Source organism: Cimex lectularius, unplaced genomic scaffold, assembly GCF_000648675.2.
Source record: "Cimex lectularius strain Harlan isolate CLEC.00 unplaced genomic scaffold, Clec_2.1 scaffold309, whole genome shotgun sequence".
NCBI lineage: Eukaryota > Metazoa > Arthropoda > Insecta > Hemiptera > Cimicidae > Cimex > Cimex lectularius.
Genome location: NW_019392962.1, coordinates 311,744 through 333,664, shown reverse-complemented (window position 1 = coordinate 333,664; position 21,921 = coordinate 311,744). Strand labels below are relative to the sequence as shown.

General features: G+C 33.7%; 1 protein-coding gene across 1 annotated transcript in view; it reads left to right on the top strand.

The window, feature by feature from the left end:
* The window catches only part of LOC106672030 (metabotropic glutamate receptor 2-like), a 136,613-nt gene that overhangs the window by 71,034 nt on the left and 43,658 nt on the right, over positions 1-21,921 (top strand). Inside the window, exons 4-5 of the mRNA XM_014403111.2 lie at positions 11,959-12,240; positions 16,423-16,572. Coding sequence (XP_014258597.1) covers positions 11,959-12,240; positions 16,423-16,572 — 432 coding nt within the window. The remainder of the gene's footprint in view (positions 1-11,958; positions 12,241-16,422; positions 16,573-21,921) is intronic.

Here is a 21,921-nt window from a genome sequence, read left to right as displayed (position 1 = left end):
CGAGGAAAGCTTTAAGATTTCCATTTTTACACAATTCTGTTATGAACACGTACAACCAGAAATCTCAAACTAAATTTGTTTTTAAGCAGTTTTTTATGCATAGCTTATATGAGTGTTTGTCTATCATGATTTTTATATGGAGTAGGAATTTAAACACAATCAAGAACACCCTTTTTTATTATAAAATGTAAATGAAGGTAGATGGGGATACTCAATATTCCGCCATCGGCCCTCTTACACTATACATTCACGCTAATAAATGTGTACATTACAGACGCTAAGGACAATACTGTCATTATTATATATAATAAAACAACCCTGTTTACTTCAAAAATCGGAATAGGGGACCCTCTCGCTGCAATGCGCAAGCACGAATTTTATATCTGTGTCATTCCTACACGCTCTCTATAAAGAGCCAAGGAATCGGACTATTCAATCAGGTGGGACACATCGAACTCCCTTCCTTTCTCTACATTAGCTTACATACGTAGGCTTTGGCCCTATAGTAAGTGTCTACCGGGTATAACCAATTCGATGTCGGGTTCTTCGGAATCATTTCGTTAACACACACAAAAAATAATTTTAATGATTCCTGTGTGCTATTGTAATTTTTTATTTGTTTTTATAATGTGTAAACAAAGATGTCAAAATATCATTTTCACGCTACGTAGTGATTTTCTCAGTTGAACTCTATTACAGATTGATAAATTAATTAAATACTCAGGACGGTAAATAGAAAAAAAAAGCTTATTTAGAACTGTCACACCTCACATAAATAAAATAACTTTATCTTACAGACTATAATCTGAACATCTTGACAAACCCACAAAATTGAATTAAGCCAACAAAACAACATGTACACATATCTTGCTAAAAACCCGAGCGACTCTATAGGTAAAGTCTGTAGGGTTTGGCCAAAATTTCTAACATTAAAAGGAAGCAATGTTACAAAAATAAAGTTCTGCTAAAAACTATAGCTAAACCAAAATGTTCATAATTTCATAAACTCATACAAAATCATTTTCATTCCCATTTATTGCAATAATACTTTACTTAGGCATCCTGAAAAACTACCAAGACGTCTGAAAATTCGATGGTCGGACCGCCCGGTTCGCTAAATACAGGTTTCTGGACTTAAATATTTAATAATAATTAAAAAAGGTCATTATTATTTGGTATATGGTATTATAGGTATTATAGATATATAGTTATTCAGATATCGTGAGATGCGGTCTGGTGTGATGTAGGTTTCAGAAAAACATTTTCTTTATCGTGCCAACGTTTCGATCTTTTATTGAGATCATCTTCAGGGCCTGGGATTTACAAACAATGTTTACATTTAACAAATACATTTAGGATGTGGAAAAGTGAATTTATACAATGCAAAATATATTTTATATTCAAACAAAGTATTTCTACTCACTCAAAGTGTTTGTCTTCTGTGTAATTGTGCCATCCTTGCGTGTCGTGTTGAGAGTGCCAGTGAGATTTTGCTGTTTTATGTTTAAATATGTTTGGTTTTGAAGGGGTGGGGAAGGATGTCGGTATTCAAAAGACAATTCTGTGTAAGGCGTCGGCTTTTTTCACTTCAAAGAAGCCGATGCTGGGTTGCTGACAAAGCATCTAGGTCCCCCTTTTGCCGACACTGTTTCTTATTATCCTACTTACAATTATTAAATCTATTTAAAACAATATTTAATTCGTTTTATTTTATAAATTTTCCCATCACCGGTTACATATCGATTAACGGTCACTAATCTCCACACATTTCTACACGAATAGATATATAGGTATTGTCATAAGCAAATGATAATAAAATCTTGGTCAAAGTTAACCAATTTAACATATTCATACTACAACTAAATTATACAATATCCAAAAAAAAATAAGCTACCTGTTGACAGAAAATCTAAAACAATACATATCAACATATAAAACAATAAATTTATCTTTTCAAAAGCAACATAGCTGTTTAACTTTTTAATAAAAAGGGCTGCTTTTTGGGTCAACAACAATTTTGAGGTTGGCAATTGTTCAGGGCACCCCATCTCGTAAATTCTCAGGGGGAAATTATAAATGTGCTTTATAATCACTGATTATAGTCGAAAATACTTGGTGAACACATTCCTCCCGAATAGGGTGGGAAAAGGGCTTCAGTCGTCGTTGTCAAACCCGTAAACTATAGGTTTTATCGCCTCCCCCCCTCTCGGTGAAAGTTCGCGCACCGACCGCTACGTTATCTCCTGGCTTAATAGCTTTTTAATGGCTTTGTTTAAACGAAAAGTAGAGGAGGGTCAATGAAATTGCCCCCGACAGAACCATGAAATTTCTCATCTCAAACTACATTTCAAATGGAATTTGGGCGACCTACCAAACCACTCGGCACAGTTTCATTCCGATGTATCAATTGTTCGAAAACTGTCTTATTCAATTAATAAAATGGTTCATTTGTCAAAACGTTAAATGCGATATATTTATCAATTGCCAAAGAAAAAGTACAAATTAATGTTTAATGAAAAATTTGAAAATAGGCTAAAATATTGGCAAAAGTAGACATTTGTCATTAAAATTAACAATTATTCAGAAATCGTGAGATGCGGTCTGGTGTGATGTAGATTTCAGAAAAACATTTTCTTTATCGTGCCAACGTTTCGATCTTTATTGAGATCATCTTCGGGCCTGGGATTTACTAACATTGTTTACATTTAACAAATACATGCAGGATGTGGAAAAAGTGAATTTATACAATGCAAAATATTTTTTTATTACAATTAATTAAGGTTAAAGTTAAGTTTCAACTCAACTAAAAACCTTAATTAATTGTAATGATTTAATTGGTCAAGGGGACCACGAAATTAGTGAATTTAAAGAATTAATATGAAGTACACTGCACTAAAGCTCTCCGTGGCCATTTCATTTGTCGCCGAGAATCCAATCCGATTACACGACATTTGAAAAATGGCAAAAAGGAGGGAAAATTCAAAAGGTGCGGTTGAGGTGGGAAGTTAGTGTCAGAGCGGATCGAGGTCACGATAGCTCAAGTGGTAGAGCAGCGGCGTATCTTGCCGAAGATCGTGGGTTCGAATCCCCCTCGTGCCATTAACTTTTTTCATCTCAACTAAAAACCTTAATTATTTGTAATGATTTAATTGGTCAAGCGGACCACGAAATTAGTGAATTTTTTTTTTATATTCAATCAAAGTATTTCTACTCACTCAAAGTGTTTGTCTTCTGCGTAATTGTGCCATTCTTTCGTGTGTCGAGAGTGCCAGTGAGATTTTGTGTTTAAATACGTTGGATTTTGAAGGGGTGGGGTAGGAAGTCGGTATAGAAAAGACTATTTTGTATAAGGCGTAGGCTTCTTTGAGGTGAAAAGAGCCGACGAAGGGAAAAAACGTTGATAATGGTTCGGCTAGATTATCCTTTCAGGATTATATAGAAGGGGATAAATGGAAAAACGAAAGCTAAATTGTTGAAAAATTAGACTATGTGAAAAATCTTTGATGTGTGGAATGTGATATGATGATATATCTACGTTATCTGTATTGAATTTGATTAATGATATTGATGATATATATCATCACATCACATTCCACACATAAAATATTTTTCACAGTATTCATAAATATTTCAGTCTAATTTTCCAAAAATTTAGCTTTCCTTTTCCTATAAAACAAAAACTTACCGAGCATTCTTTTAACTAATTTGTAAAAATGATATAATAGACTCTTAAAGATATGCCTACTATCTAATTATTGTAAATTCAATAATAAATTTTACAAAATGAAAGGGTTACCAATAGGGTCTCCATTATCCCCACTTTGTGACAAAATATTCTTGGATAATTTCGAAAAAAATCTATTCAAATCAAAAAAAATTAATTAAATCTGTTCATTTTTAGAAACGCTATGTAGACGATATTTTATGCTTATGGTCGGGAACATTAGAGGATCTCAAAGAATTCCTCCAACTAATTAATTCTCTACACCGTAATATAAATTTTACATTGGAAATTAACAAAGATGGTTGTTTGAACTTTTTAGACTTAAAATTGTCCATAATAAACAACCTAATAGAAATAGACGTATATGGAAAACCCACAACTACAGACACTATGATACCAACGGATTCTTCCCACCCATGGTCTCAAAAGGCTGCTGGTTTCATTTGCCTCATAGGCCGTATGTTAAAACTTCCATTAATACCGGCTAACTATAAAAAAAGAATTAGAAACTATTAAAACCATAGTAAAAAACAACGGGTATCTAGAAATATTTATTGATAGGTTGCTAGTTAAAAGAATAAATAAATTAACTTTAAACGAATCGACAATAGGACTCAGCCACCCCACCACAAATGAATCATTAGGTTTCCGTTGTTTGCCATACATTGGTGAATTATCGGAAAAAGTTAGTAAAATTTTTACACAAGAAGGTTTTAGAATAGCTTTTAGAAGTACGGGTTTACTAAAATACATCCTCTCAAAACCTAAAGACAAGGTTGGCAAAAAGCGGGGTTTACCAACTCAATTGTAATGATTGTAATATTAAATATATAAGTCAAAGCGGTAGAGACATAAAAACGAGAGAAAAAGAACACTTGCCTAAATCGAGCAAATTTTTGGAATTTAAGGTCCATCTAAAAGAAACAAAACATAATTTCAATTCAAATTTAAATAATTATAACAACAGTGTTACATAGTTTCCACAAAGAGAGAGAACTAGATTAATTTCTTACAGTATTTACTATCATAATAGTTATTTGTGTTATAATTCCCGCTTTCGTACGTTCAAATTGAGCGCCATTAACAAACCAGATGATAAATAATATCGAACATCCAAATAATAAAACTAATTATTTTAATTGTTATTATTTTTATAGTAATTTAATAATATTAAGTATTTACTAGTATAATATTTATATTTTATATTTTCAAATTGAGCGCCATTAAAAAAATGAGCTGCTAATTGAATCGCGTTGGCGGAGGTATCAGCGGGTTCACTTTTGCAATTCATATCGAGAGACGTGTTTGGAGAAACCCTTCAAACTGATGATGAGCTAAAGGGCTCGAAATCAGGATCAACAAAACAACTTACTCTAAGTAGGAACCATCTTTTTAAAAAGGATTGAACTCCACACCCAATCCATCATTCATAATTTCTATAGCTCTGCTATGATAAGTTAAGAAAGTTGTCGGTCCCTGGCCACGGAGAACGGGCCGAAAAAAAGGTCACGCTGACAAGACTGCTCATAAGTCATTCAAGAGTAACCCACGGGCAACTTCTGGCCGGAAAGCGCGTGAATAACGGTCGTGCACAGTTTTAATTGGCGAAGGCTTGACTTATTTAATCAATATTTTGAAATATCGTCGGACCTGTGCATTGTCTGGGGATCGACGGAGGGCACAAATCGCCTTTCCCAGGGCTATATTTATTCCAGGGATTTTTAAATTAATATAGAGTTTGTGTTGTGTCTGTGTTGTGTTTGTGTTAAATTATTGTAGTGTAATTTATTAGCGAGAAAGGAAGGGGTTGTGACAACATAGATTTATGTACATATTTACAAATTATTACAAAATTTTCAGGTTTTAATTCCTTTTTTGATAGCATATATTTGCACCCTGTACATAACTGGATGCGTCAAATTTTAGGCAGATGAGACTCGTACATCGAGAAATTTTTCGCGTCTGTTCATATTGTAAATTTCATATACAATTACTGTATAGCTACACAGTGTGTACATATGTGTAAATTTGTTTGAATGAGTTAGAGACTCCATTGTCGGTAGCCTCATAAAAAAACATGTCCTACTTCAAGCTTTCGACTATTTATCACTTTCAATAATTCGTTCAATTAATTGTTCTTTTTATGTAATGTCTTGGTTGGGATGAAAATGTTAGTGTCACGAGCGGGATTCGAACCTACGACCTTCGGTTCAATACGCCGCTGCTCTAACCACTTGAGCTATCGTGACTTCGATAAACTCGGACTCCCCAATCAATTAACTACCCGTGTCAACCTACAACCTTTCGAATTACCCACTTTTGTTTAATGTGTAATTAGGATTCGATTCTCAGCGACTTATGAAATGGCCACGGAAAGCTGTTAGTGAACTGATACTTCTTTTACTTATTAAATATTAATCAATTTGTGTTTAGTGGTCTAATTGACCAAATTACTTCTTTCAATTAATTATTATTTTTATGTAAGGCTTTGGTCGACTCCCGAGCCGAAGGTCGTGGGTTCGAATCCCGCACGTGACACCAACTTTTTCTTTTCAACCAAGACCTTACATAAAAAGTATAATTAACCGATAGAAGTAATTTGGTCAATTAAACCACTAAACATAAATGGACTTTCATTAATATTTTTATATTATCTATTTACTATAAAATGGTAATAAATGTTAGTAACAATTACCAATTTTCGATACGTACGGTGGAACAATAATATTAAATCTTGCGAGTTGTAAATACCGACATAATCAGTGAACAAAAATATTTGTTGAAACCTAAACAAAGAAATTTAACGTTTTCTTTCCAGTCGGCCTCAATAAATTATTAAAATTTTGAAGGCTGATTACTAATTATGACAGAGAACTTTTTTTGTTACATAATTCTTACTTTAGAAGTAACTTTTTCTACTTTTAATGTACAATTTAATTATTTAAAATTTATCTTAAAATTAACCAAAAAAATAGTCAAAATACTCGTAAGTATTTAGAATCTGTTCAACGTTTGTTTTTATTTCAAAAAAGTTATCTTCATTTATATATTTATTTAATAATCAAAGGAAAAAGGCACCCTTTTTGATAAGGGAGATGCAATATATAATAAAATTATCTGTTGAAGATAAACTGTAATTCATTAGTAAACGTGATCTCAGACAGACATCTAGATAGCCGCAAATTGATAAATTCATGTAAAGTTAAATTGGCACAAAAAATGCTTGCATTATCAGAGGTCGCGGCGTGTTTTATCTGCGATGCATTTTACATTTAATCAACGTCCCACGTTGTACAATAAATAATGCATGCCCGCTAGTAAAGCCTGCATTTAATTCAAACGCCCTGATTTAATCCGGGGAGCCTTTTGATTAGCTCAAATAAAATTTTCAACGAGGAGACGATTAATGAGGGCACATCCTTAGTTAATCGTTACTTCAATTCGTCTTCACTATTATATATATATATTTTGTTAAATTGATATAGATTTGTTTTTTAAACGTAATTACGGTGCTAAAGAATAACTTTTTTCATCATTTCTGCAAAATTTTTTCCGTACTTTATATTTATTTACCACATAAATAAAATTGTCTCAGAAATAATACATATAGAATGGCACTCTCAATACGTCAGACAAGAATGTCACATCTACACGAAAAACAAACACTTTCAGCCCTGAAGATGATCTCAATAAAGATCGAAACGATTGGCACGATAAAGAAAATATTCTTTCGAAAACCTACGTCGCACCAGACCGCATCTCCCGACCTCCAAATAAACATATAGAATGTTTTCTTTATTACGATTGATCCAATGTATATAAATGGATTTTTTTTTATATTTTACACTTCTTCTTTTCAATCATGAGAATATAAAAATGTAACTCTATAGTCTCTTCTTTACATACAACCTCTTATTAGTTGGTCCACTTAACGAAAGTAATTATTTTAATAATTATACAAAGTATGGTTGATTTGAAAATTTGTGACGCGAGCGGGACTCAAAATCAAGACCTCCGATTAGTGTTTCTCCTACTTGAGAGAAGTCCCGATAGCTCAAGTTGTAGAAGCGCCACTGTTCAACGATATTTTACATAATAATTTATGATTATTTGAAGCTTTCGTCTATATGAAATAGAAGTTAAATTGTGTAGTGTGAAAAGGTATTTATATTTGATTTCAACCGATTCTATATGTATGGAATGAGTTTTAAGAAGTTATACAGAACTTTCTGAATACATGAGATTCATAATAATGAGACTGAATGATAGAAATTAAGAAAGAAAGCAAAAACGATTTTTATTGAATGCATATTACTAAACTGCTTGGTACTTATATTAATAAAACTTAATCTTTTTAGTGACTTTTTCTTAATGACAGCATTATCATTTACAAATGAGAGTTGTGTAAAACAGAATATAAAGCTGAAGCTATTGGCTCTATATAAAAGGGTACCATTAATTTTGTGCAATAAACTTATTTTTTTATTACCCTTGAAAAAACTAGTTACATTGCATTTGGCACGTTCAAATGTTCAATTTAAGAGAATCATTGTATCTTAAAACTTTTTTTTTTCAGTCTGTTTTCAACAAATGTTCAACTATTCTAAAATTATGGATCAATTGTGTAAAGTAGAAATTTGATATTATCAAAACTGATATTATATCTTTTCTATAAAAACAAAACAGAAGAGGTTCAATATAAAATCCCAGCGGCAACCTGAGGTAGACTCAAAATTAGAGGAATTTTATTTATTATTTTTTATTTTCGTTTGTACATAGAAAGGAAAGATCGTATGCATAGAAAAAAGGAGTGTGTCAAGGTTTAAAAACTACTTGGGTTAGGGGTTTAAAAGACTTAGTTATTGATAGCCCCTCGAGCCTAACTTTGCTGGTGGATCGGATAAGATCAAGTTCTGGCCCAAGATTGCCGAAAGAAGTCGGTGATTCTCGTTGTTTGTAGGATTAGTCTCATATTTCACACAAATTGAAACCTAGTCCAAACAATATTGACATATTAAAACCATTAAAATATTGAGAAGAAGAAAAGACGATATTTTTCCATGGCAATTTGCAACCGCGCCTAATCAACCAAATTAAAACAGATTTATGAGTTTTCAAATTTGAAAAATTATTAATTATTTAGAAATTTTTTTGTAAAAAGCGCAGTAAATGACAAGTAAGAAATAGCAAATTGTTTGTTTTTGTGTTTAATTTAATTGTAATTTATTAATTTAAATGAATATCGTGAGATGCGGTCTGGTGTGACGTAAGTTTGGAAAAACATTTTCTTTATCGTGCCGTTCGATCTTTACTGAGATCATCTTCAGGGACTGGGATTTATAAACATAGTTTAAATCATACAAATACATGTAGGAAGTGTGAACTTGTCTGTCAACATGACAAACAAGAATGACACATCTACACGGAAAACAAACACTTTGAGGCCTGAAGGTGATCTGAATGAAGATCGAAACGTGATCTAAACACCACACATAATAATTTATATACAATATTAAAATTAAAATATGCATAATAATTATAACAAGTATACGCTGAGAAAGACAAAAAGCGGAGCACTCGTATTTTGTTGTTCATTTCAAACATTTTATTACCATCTGTACAAATTATATAGATTATGTAATGAAATACAATATTATTTATCGTTTGCATATATACTGAGGGGAGCCAGCAACCATCTTTCCTCTCCGACAGTTGTGATTAGTTAGTTACTAGATAAACAGAGCGTGAGGCTACTCGCGTCTCGAATTTTGCAGTGAATTTCACACCTTTAGAGTGATCAAAAAGTTCATACGAATCATGGGTTGATTTTCAATCCTTTCACAGATATTCAACATTTTACGTTTCTTTCTACCAACTACGTTCTCGTCATAAATACGCTCCTAGCTCCTGAATTTTTCCTGAACACAATTTATTTCCCAACTTTAACTTAATAGACAAACATAAATAGACAGACAAATGAAGCAAAACACATAAAAAAGAGATAATGAACTTAGTGAACAACAGAGCAGATAAATTGGACAAAATATCTTCACCAAAAAGACAAAAGAAAAATGTAGAAGTAATTTGTTTGTTCATTATGTTTATTGTTTCTTTTTTATCAATTTTGCTTCATTTCTCTTTCTACTTGTGCTTTTCATTAAATTTTAGTTGGGAAATAAACAGTGCTCAGGTTAAAAGTTGGATTACTAGATTAACCCCATTCCACTTTTCACACCGTCACCACTTGTTTCCCCATTTAGCATAAAATTTCTAACTTTGGTTCGATGTAATTAAATAAAAAGTTATACAGCTAGAAATCTTATTACATAAAGAAGTTTTCTTGGAATTTGTCAAACTCTCATTGAATTTTGCTAACGACATTGACAATTTAGTTTTTCCAAACTTTAAATTTAGCAGTTTTTAGTGATTGTTTTGTTACCAAAAATTAAATCGAAAGTTCTAGAAGGGTCTCTTCATAAAATAAATTGAAAGCTTTAATGTTTTGCATTTTCCCAAAAATGAAGAGTTCATGAGCTTCGAGAAGTTGACAAAACCCGTAATTGGTAGTAACTAAAAACAAGAAAAAAAATTCACTTGCACATTGTGACGGGAATAGCCTGACACGCTGTATATATTATTTCTATGGAGGTCACTTCAGTAGCCTTACTGGCTGAGTGGGTAATGTTGGACATGCGTTGGGATAATAGAATAGGACGTGAGGATAGTTTTTCATGGAATGTGGAAAGTTTGTTGGGAATTAAGTTTTTAACTAGGGTATTTGGAGGTCATTTTGTTGGGTGTTGTTGGGAACGTAGTAGGGAGCTTTCACAAAGTTTCTGAAAACTTTGGATGTTTAAAGGTTAGCAGTGCGCCACAATTCTAATCCTTATGTCGAAATCGGTTTCAGTAGTGACTTATAAACTGTTAGTTTGTTTTTTGTTGGTCCGTGTGAAGTTCTTTAACAATTTATATAAAGTCCGAAGTGACTTTAGAATTCTCGTCTTTTAGTTCCTGCATGTCGTATTATTTAAAACAATATATATTTTTATCGTCATATCAATTACAACATACGTTTGATAACGCACTAAAAGTAAAACCAGATAATAAATTGTAAGTTTATATTTTTTTATTGTTTATATTTCTATCTATTATTATACAATGTCTGGGTGAATTCTTTTCAAACCAACATAATTAAATTTTTTTTTTAAATAAAACTCATGAACTGAATTTCTGATCTCGTTTAATTTGGTTTAAATAATAGTAAATTTGAATAAAGATAAAAATACATGTAGTATAAAAAAAAACAAGGTTGGGATTTTTTTCTTCAATTTATGCATTTAATTTATCTAAAGTTATAATCTAAGTTTTGTTTTGCTCACTCTCTCTCTCTCTCTCCCTCTCTCTCTCTCTCTCTCTCTCTCTCTCTCTCTCTCTCTCTCTCTCCTCTCTCTGTTTCTTTCTTTCTTTTCTCTCTCTCTCTTTCTTTCTTTCTTCCTTTCTTCCTTTCTTTTTTCTCTCTCTCCTTCTTTCTTCCTTTCATCCTTTCTTTTTTCTCTCTCTTTCTATCTCTCTCTCTCTCACTCTCTCTGTTTCTTTCTTTCTTTTCTCTCTCTCTTTCTTTCTTTCTTCCTTTCTTCCTTTCTTTTTTTCTCTCTCTCCTTCTTTCTTCCTTTCATCCTTTCTTTTTTCTCTCTCTTTCTATCTCTCTCTCTCACTCTCTCTCTCTGTTTCTTTCTTTCTTTTCTCTCTCTCTTTCTTTCTTTCTTCCTTTCTTTTTTCTCTCTCTCTCTCTCCCTACTTATCTATCTCTCTCTCTCTCTCTCTCTCTCCCCACCTCTCACTCTCTCTCACTCACTCTCTCTCTCTCTCTCTCTCTCTCTCTCTCGCTCGCTCGCTCGCTCGCCCTTTTTCTCTTTGGCTCTCTCTGTCTCTATCTCTCTCTCTTTTGTTCTCTCTCTATCTTTTCTCACACTCAACCATATCTATCTATTTATCGTTTACTGCTTCTCTTTTCAAAAATGACTTTATTCGGAATAAGAGATATGTTTTAATAGAATGTATACGTATGTTACGTTTTAAAAAACATTATTAATTATAATAATATAAACAAATAAATATATATTAATTAATAGGCGGATCGTTCAATGTTTGATTATTTTCACATTTAATGTTTATTGACACTTTTATGTTTATGTTTCGTTGTTTGTACCGAATGATTTTTTCTTCTGTTTCAGAGTTCTGGGAAGATCATTTTCAGTGCAAATATCCGAACAGTTCGTTCACTCCGTACAACACCAAGTACAAGAAGACATGTACGACCAAGGAGCGTCTCACGAGGGAGAACACCACGTTCGAAAATCAGCTTCAGTTCGTGTCCGACGCTGTTATGGCGATTTGCGTCGCACTCAGGAACATGCACGCCGAGTTTTGCGGTAACACGCGCGACCTGTGCGATAGGATGAAACCGACCAAGGGTCACGATCTGCTCCGATATCTGAAAAACGTCCAGTTTACAGGTGTGTCATTCACACGATCTCGGGTCCGCCTCGTAGGACGAACTGTGAAAATTAACGCGTCTGATTGGATTTCGACCCCCATCGAGTATGACAGCCGGCCAAATTTAATAACTCTCAAAACAATCTCTAGTGCAGCTAAATGATTTATCAGATCCCGTTTCCATTCGAAACTAGTCAGTTGATACATGAACCGTTCCACTTGAACTCCATAGCCCAAATTCATGCACGTGACTAAACAACCTGATAGTTTAACGCGACGAACTCCATCTTAATACCTATTACGTCACCAAGAGAAGGTAGACTAGACTAATCCAATAATTTCGAAAAAACACATAACACCATACACAACGTGTGTGGTGATTAGTGACCGTTAATCGATAATTATTGTGATGTAGGTTTCAGAAAAACATTTTCTTTATCGTGCCAACGTTTCGATCTTTATTGAGATCATCTTCAGGGCCTGGGATTTACAAACATTGTTTACATTTAACAAATACATATGGAATCCCAAGTTCTGGAGATGATCTCAATAAAGATCGAAACGTTGGCACGGTAAAGAAATGTTTTTCTGAAACAATTAATTAAGGTTTTTCGTTGAGATGAAAAAAAGCAGGGAAAACAAAAGGCAAAAAGGAGGGAAAACTCATAAGGTGGGGTTGAGATAGGAAGTTGATGTCCGAGTGGATCGAGGTCACGATAGCTCAAGTGGTAGAGCAGCGGCGTATCTAGCCGAAGATCGTGGGTTCGAATCCCGCTCGTGCCATTAACTTTATTTCATCTCAACTAAAAACCTTAATTAATTGTAATGTATTAATTGGACACGAAATTAGTGAATTAAGTTTTTCTGAAACCTACATCACACCAGACCGCACCTCCACGATTTCTGAATAACTATACACAATGGTCAAAACATTTTACAACCCCTCCAAATCCACACACAAAGCACAACATAATAAAACACTTTCAAGGTCACAATTCAATGTCAACTCAATACCGAGCAACAAACATTATTCCCCTTTCGCTGATAAAATTTTCCAACATCATGCGTAGTCTATCCTCGATAAAATCTGCGATAATCTTATTCTAATGAACGATAATGTCCGTCCACATTTTCTTGGGATAGTACAGATTTGCCTTCAATAGCATAACAACAGGGTCTTAGCCTGGCCAGATTGTTCTCCAGTCTTCAACTCTATCGAACACTTATGGGATAACCTCAAAAGAAAATAAAAGCACGTTCAACACTTCCCGATACAATCCACGATCTTGAAAAGACTCTTCTTGAAGAATGGCGTCTTCGAGATGTAATTTAGGCAATAGGAGGAAATGCGCAATATTGAAATGTTAATTAAAAATTTTAAAAAAATTAAGACAAAATTTGTGTCCGTATATTTTTAAATATTTTTTTCATTTTCCTTATTAATTTACATGTTTTTTTTTNTTTCCAAAGGTTTAACGGAAAGTCTTCGAGAAGGAAGTGGTTAATGGTGTTTTGCACTTTGAGCTTGTTTCAAATTGCAGAGCTTTCACTTTAAGCTGATACACTCAACAGCTCGATAGAGTAAATAGAGTTTTAGAAGCTCTCCTTTGATCAACTGTCACAGAGCCATGCTGCATTACCACGCTCTTGTCGTTTCGTTTTTTACTAAGTCAAAATAAACGTGATCACCTTGCATTACCCTTCTTATATCCTTAACGTCCTTCCATTGAACAATTTTCATTTACGTACAACATATTATTAGAAATTGACAAGATTAATCTTTGTAAACGTGTAATAAAAATGACAATGTACAGCTATGACGTACTTTTTACATGATTTTACACATGATCGAAAAACTGAAATAGAATCAAAGATTTCTAAAATTATTTTGTAGGTTAACTTTATCATGCAACATATCAATTACCCACTGTTAAAAGATTTTACAACTCATTGATTTTATATATATGTATATATAAATAATTATCTTTGCCTTTTAATTAACGTACATTTTTGACAGATTATTATCAAGCTCTTGTTTTATTGGTTACATTTTTTCTTGTTTGAATGTTGACTGTCTATTATTTCATTTCAAACCTTTATTGAATTACTTTGACAACGTGCGCAGAATTTAATTCGTGATACATTTTCTGGTTTTATTGACAAGTGAAGACAATTTCGTTCGTTCCATTCTTCTAAAAGGCGTTCGGCTTTTAAACGAAATATCTCCGCAATGCAGCTTTCGGTACGTACGTTGAGCTGAACAAATGGAAAATGTGAAGGCGTGAAGGCTTGTACGTCCTGCAGATATGGAGTTCGAGGGAGCACGTCCCAGCTCAAGTGAAGCAATTTTCAACACATCACCACCGAAATACGAGTGATACCTCGATTTCTATTCGACAACGGAGAAAATATTTACTTTATAAACTATTAATATCTATCAATTGATCGAGATGGTTTACAAAAATAGGCTACATTTTGTGAAAAAGGCACATTTCTACAAAGGTGTTTATCGAATCAAAATGTTGATATTACATAACTGGTAGTAAACATAGATATTGCACAATAAAAAATATCGATATTTTAGACAGATTTTTTAATAAAATGCATTTTACATGCTTTTGAAAAATAATAAAAATAGAAAGATCAAAAATAACGAATTAAAAACTTATAATTATTGAATATCAAAAAGAAATGTGTGGTGATTAGTGACCGTTAATCGATAATTATTCAGAAATCGTGAGATGCGGTNGGCAGAGTACCAGATGCCTTTGCTTTTGGATGATTGTTCGTACTCGCTTTGCCATTTCTTGCGTAATAAGACCCTATTATGCGATACAATGTCACCGGCTGAGATCTCTTTGATGTCGTTTCCCGATAGAGCAGCCGCTTTTGCCAATGCATCAACCCGCTGGTTAAATCGGTTGTTGTTATGGCCTTTGACCCAGAGAAGATGAGTAGTTATACCGCTTCCGCAGGCTAACAAAATGTTTTTGATCTCTAGAATAATGGGATCTTCAGGAGTATGTTTTCTTCAGGGCCGTCAAAACACTATGGCTGCCCGAACAAATTATGGTCTTGGCTGGTTTTGTCTGTTTAATGTATTTGATAGCTTCCCTTATGACGCCATTCTTCAAGAAGAGTCTTTTCAAGATCGTGGATTGTATCGGGAAGTGTTGAACGTGCTTTTATTTTCTTTTGAGGTTATCCCATAAGTGTTCGATAGAGTTGAATACTGGAGAACGGGTGAACGGGCTGGCCAGGCTAAGACCCTGTTGTTATGCTGTTGAAGGCAAGTCTGTACTATCCCAAGAAAATGTGGACGGACATTATCGTGCATTAGAATAAGATTGTCGCAGATTTCATCGAGGATAGGCTACGCATGATGTTGGAAAATTTTATCGGCGAAAGGGGAATAATTTTTGTTGCTCGGTATTGAGTTGACATTGAATTGTGACCTTGAAAGTGTTTTATTATGTTGTGCTTTGTGTGTGTGTGTGTGTGTGTGTGTGTGTGTGTGTGTGTGTGTGTGTGTGTGTGTGTGTGTGTGAATTTGGAGGGGTTGTAAAATGTTTTGACCGTTGTGTATAGTTATTCAGAAATCGTGAGATGCGGTCTGGTGTGATGTAGGTTTCAATTAGTCGTATTTACCTGAATATGTACGTACATGTATTATTTATGGACTGACAAACATCAAATGGTCATCACCGGCACTCTGCATTTTAAGGGAAAAATCTTCGCTTTTAAAAAAAAAATTAAGGAATAATTTTGAGGATAAATCATATCTAGGCGGATATACCAAGATATAAAACGTAGCCATCGTACGGTAAATACTAATATTAACAAAATTAAAATATATTTTATTAAAAAATCCAGTTTAAATCGCAAAAGTTTCGCAAACAGATATAATTTAAAAAAAGGAATAACGTCCGATAAACCCATAATTTACTCTAAATTATACCCATATTTGTAACTATCTACTTATTGTTATGTACCATGCAGGTAAATGTAAAGGTAAAGGAAAGCCTCATCCACTTAATGGAAAGCATTAGAATTGATTAAAAAATGTCGATATTTGGTGCCACAGCAGTCAATACTTAATAGGCCAGCAGTCAATGGTTACATAATATTCACTATAAACATTCTTTGCATGATCAGTTTTTATTAAAATATCAAAATCCGTTTGGATTTTTTTTTTTTTTTAGGCCTGTCCGGTGATGAATTCCGGTTCGACGCCAACGGAGACGGCCCTGCCAGGTACAACATTATTCATTTCAAACAAAACACACCTGGGAATTATCAATGGGTCCCGGTCGGTGAATACGTCGAAGGAGAGCTGAGAATGAACGAAACTGGTAAGTGTTCCTTTCTTGGCTGATTGATGGTGAAAAACTTTAGAAAAATCCGAGAACCTGAATTTAACCACATTAGCACTTTGTTTAACTATTGAAATTGCGTATTTTATTTAATATAAAAATTCTCTTAATAATAAAGACTTGCCGCGTATTAAAATAATACAATAATAAAATTGTGTTAAAGCATAAATTGTAATCCATTCACGTTTTAGTGGTCAATTGGCCAAGTTACTTTTTTCAATTAATTATTCTTTGTAGTGAGGTATTGGTTGAGATACGAAAGTCAGTGTCACGAGCGGGATTCGAACCCACGACCTTCTTCTAAATACACCGCTGCTCTACCACTTGATCTATCGTAACTTCGATCCACTGAAAAATGGCAAAAAGGAAGGAAAATTCGAAAGGTAGGTTGAGATGGGAAGTTAGTGTCCGAGGGGATCGAACTTACGATGGCTCAAGTGGAAGAGCAACGGCGTATTTAGCCGAAGGTCGTGGGTTCGAAACCCGCTCGTCACACTGACTTTTTTATCCAAACCGAGACCTTACATAGAATCATACATAATACATCATACATAACCTTACATAGAAAATCATAAACATAATATAATGAAGCACATCTTACTGTAATTTCATCTTTTAGTTCAGGTTATTACTTAGATTCACTAATTTCGTGGTCCGCTTGACCAATTAATAAATTACAATTAATTAAAGTTTTTAGTTGAGATAAAAAAAAGTCAATGGCACGTGCGGGATTCGAACCCACGATTTTCGGCTTGATACGCCGCGTGACCTCGATCCATTCGGACATCAACTTCCCATCTCAACCCCACCTTATGAGTTTTCCCTCCTTTTTGCCATTTTTCAAATCTCGTGTAATCGGTTTGGATTCTCGACGACAATTGAAATGGCGACGGAGAGCTTTAGTGAAGTGTACTTCATTTGAAAAATGGCAAAAAGGAGGGAAAATTTAAAAGGTGTGGTTGAGATGGGAAGTTGGTGTCTGAGTGGATCGAGGTCACGCGGCGTATCAAGCCGAAGATCGTGGGTTGGTATCCCGCTCGTGTCATTGACTGTTTTATCTCAACTAAAAACCTTAATTAATTGTTATTACTTAGGTTGGTATCCGAGAGGATCGAAGTCACGATAGGTCAAGTGGTAGAGCAGCGGTGTATTTTGCCGAAGGTCGTGGGTTCAAAACCCGCTCGTCACACTGACTTTTTTATCCAAACCAAGACCTAACATAGAAAGAAAAATTATTTGAAATAAATTGTAATTTTGTATTTAAAAATCAGAGATAATTTGAAAAAAAGAAATACTCAGTTTCTACGTCGAGCTTTCGAGGATTAACTTCTCTCTCTATCATGAATCTGAAATTGTTATTAATGTCGTATGACTGCTGAATGACGACTAAATTGCTAAAACCGCTGAAATTACAGACAAAAGAGGTAAAACAGTCGGTCAAACCCTGGAACATGGAAAACAATAGGATAAAGGTGACCCTATTACGAATTGGCCATACCAAACCAACGCATGGACATCTTCTAATTAACAAAAGATGATCTTTGTACGTTGCCCAATTATCTATAAAACAATTCTTTTTAGAGCGCGAAAATTTGGTGCCTTACAGGACAAGGTGTGGCTTGTCAATGAAATTCAAATATATTCAGAGACGCAATATAACAAGAAATATTTGATCGTAACCTGAAGCGCATATGATCACATTTGATAACTTTCCAGGCGTAGTTTTTCCCATTTACGATGAATGTATTTATTTGCGTTCGAGTTTGAGTGAAAAGGTGCGTTTGTGGCCGAATAAAGTTACACACAGAGACCCACTAGGTCAGTAATTGTATCGTCCTGAATAAATGTATTTATTAGCGAGAAAGTGTGAGTATGTGTGGGTGAGGTGGCGGCGGAATATATAGTACCTCACTGACACTCAAAATTTGGCGACCTTTTAGGGTAAAATTGTGTTTAGCTAGGAGGCACTGGAGAAATCGAATACCCCAGTTACTCCCCGAATTTTATCTGTACATGAATATATTTATGAGATTAAATGATTCTGTATGTGTGGGTATAGGTCTGTGGCGAAATATTCAGTATCCGGAACCATGAACCTAGGTTAGGATATGGATGGATACTTGTTTGGGGGATATTGTTGGCGAGATACCGGCGTAAACTCCTGTGCATCCCAAATTTTTAATTGTACATATAATATAAAAGTTTCTGGTGAATGTATTTTTTATGGTGAACATATTTATTATGAATTATTGCTTATCCTCAGCTATCCTAGTACATTGGTAGCCGTGAAACTTTCGTTAGGCAAAAATAATTTTATGTACGGATGTACATGAGATGCAAAGCTTTTTCACCACATATGGAAGGGCCAAAAAATAGTGAGTAATAGAATACCAGAAATTCTATTAATTATGAAATATCGCCCGGCCATATCAAAGTCCGATTTTTACTAAATATTTTGTTTAATATTATGTTTTCCGTACATTGTTTGTTACGTTAAATATTTTTTGAGTGGAGAGTGAGAGGTCAAAGATTCTAATGTTTAGGAATCGAACCCACGAACGAGGACGTCTTCGTGGCAAAAAACACGTCTTAACCACTCGGCTACCCCGGTTATAAATTTGAACGTTACGTAGAACTTCTTTAGAGAAACTATGGGTTTTAATGTTATAAATAGGTGTTCATATTTGTTAACCTTTCATATTTTTAATTAAACTTTCTAAGTCCTGATGAAGAAAATACATTCCTGGAAAGCTCGTGCGTTTTTTTAAAACTGCTTTAGCAATGATTTTTTAACATAACATTAAAATATTGACAGCTGATATTGATTACATCAAAAATAGTCAAAGTGACAATAAAATATTTGTCTTGGTGAAATTTATATGATCGATTTTATTATATATATAATAACAAAAATTGTCTATCTAAAAAAATAATTTATAAAAAAACCTAAAAAATAATCTAAAAAATCTTGTATTCGCTTCATTAAATACATTAAAATCGTACCCATAATACTTTATTAATCTCCAGAAATTTGCATATATGTCAGATGCCGAAAGTTAAAACTACCGCTTACTCTAAATTTTCACTTAATTTTTATTGAAATTTTTGCATAAAAATAAAGTTAATTACAACAGTTATAGTAACCTTACATCCTTTATAAAATCAGTAATAATAAAATTATACAACAGTATAATTTTATTGAAACATTTTTGAGTTTTTGTTTATGAATAAGTGTATTTTTTCGTTTTATAATTATAGTGTACAGAACCAGGCCTCCTGTTAACAAATACAAGTTTTTACTTACCGAAAGCAGGCGGTTCTGTACACGTTTTGTTAAATTTATTTTATTTAGTGTTAATTTGTATAGAACTTTATTCTGTTTTTAAAAGATCCCAATGAAAATAATTTTTAATCGAACCCTTTGATATATTTGTTCTCGACTTAATTTATAATTAGTTAAGATGGAAAAAAAATGAATCGTCGTAAAACGTAATGGGGAAACCTTTGCGTTCTTAATTTAAGCATAAATAGATCTTTAATTCGTAAACTAAACTCATTAAAACTCTTAAAGATTACAAATTTGTGCATCAAACCTGAGTAAATTAGATTTAATCCAGTTGGATTGTTTATTTTAATCGGAGAGAACAGGAATGTTTATTTTTGAAATCGAAAGTAGAGTAAACGGTCAGATTGAAAACCTCCAAGCCGGAAGAAGCGATAATTTGTCTAAACAAATTGTTCTATATTATTAATAAACGGGTCGTTTAAGAACGGAAACGGAATGAATACAGAGCTTTCGGGGAAAGTTAATGAAGGCCGGTTAAGCCTTTGGCAGCTACCTTAATGCCCTGTCATTAGAAGAGCAAATGATAAGACATAGGGCTTATATATTCTCGCCCAAACCATTGGACGATTGTACAGCCAGTGATTATATCCCATTTATATTGCTCCGTGGATTTTCAGGTCAAGGGAATTTGTATTCTTCCAGTTTGGAAAAATGCCGTACTACCTGAAAAGCCGAGAAGGATTAAATATAAGCAATACATAGCGTGCTAAATTACGATGCCTGTTTAGTTGTGAACGGAAGTCAAAATTAAACAGACGTTAAAAAGCTAAATTTTTCGAAGAAGCTAAAATTACGAGAATCATGAACCGCACACATAAAGAGACATTCTTTCGCACGCAATCTTTTCGGATTTGACTAAAAAATGCAATAAGTTAAAAAAGTATATCGCTTTGGTCATTCTAAATCTTGTTATTAATTTTAAGAAAAAATTACCATTAAACAATTTATTAACATTAAACAATCCGGGCATTCTTAAAAATCCAATAGTTCGTTAAAACTACTCTCTCTCTCTCTCTCTCTCTCTCTCTCTCTCTCTCTCTCACTCTCTCTCTCTCTTTCTCTCTCTCTCTCTCTCCTTCACTCACTATCTCTCTTTTTTTCTTTATATCTTTATACATATACATGATTTAAAATATTTACCTATCTTTCTATATATTTTCTCCGACTCAAATTTTCTCTCGGACGATTTTTTCATATCTCCCTCAGCAGTTTCTCGTCCTCCCTCCCTCACACACTCTCACTCTCTCTCTCTCCTTCACTCACTATCTCTCTTCTGTTTACTTTTTTATACATGTCATACATGATTTAAAATATTTATCTATCTTTCTATATATTTTCTCCGACTCTCTCTCTCTCTCTCTCTCTCTCTCTCTCTCTCTCTCTCTCTCTCTCACTCCCTCTCTCTCTCTATTTTTCTCACTCCCTTTCTCTTTCTTTATCTCTCTCTCTCTTTCTCTTTCTTTATTTCTCTCTCTCTTTCTTTCTTTCGTTCTCTCTCTNTCTCTCTCTCTCTCTCTCTCTCTCTCTCTCTCTCTCTCTCTCTCTCTCTCTCTCTCTCTCTCTACACACAATTTTTTTGCCTACTAAAGAAAATACAATAATAGGTTACCAACAATCTGTCTTGCTGAAGTGTTGCATCCATAGCCATATGGTTAACATTGAAACGAAATTTTCGAAAGTATTCTTGTCTATATAAGTGTTTTATTCATTTCTGCCCTTCTTCCTGGTTGCGTGTTTTTTCTATGAACTTGCACCGCGAAACTTCAAGAAATAGTCAACTTTATTTTTGTAACACTTTCACGACGTTTTCTTGACACATATTCTGTAATTACATTAATTTTTAAAAAAGTCTGCCTACAGATTCAGTACATCATGTAGGCAAGTTTAAATCAATGGTAAAAAAAAGTGAAAAATATTTTTTATATAATATTAAACCATAAATTTGAACCGACTTTATTCGCAAAATCATTTTTTTATATTGT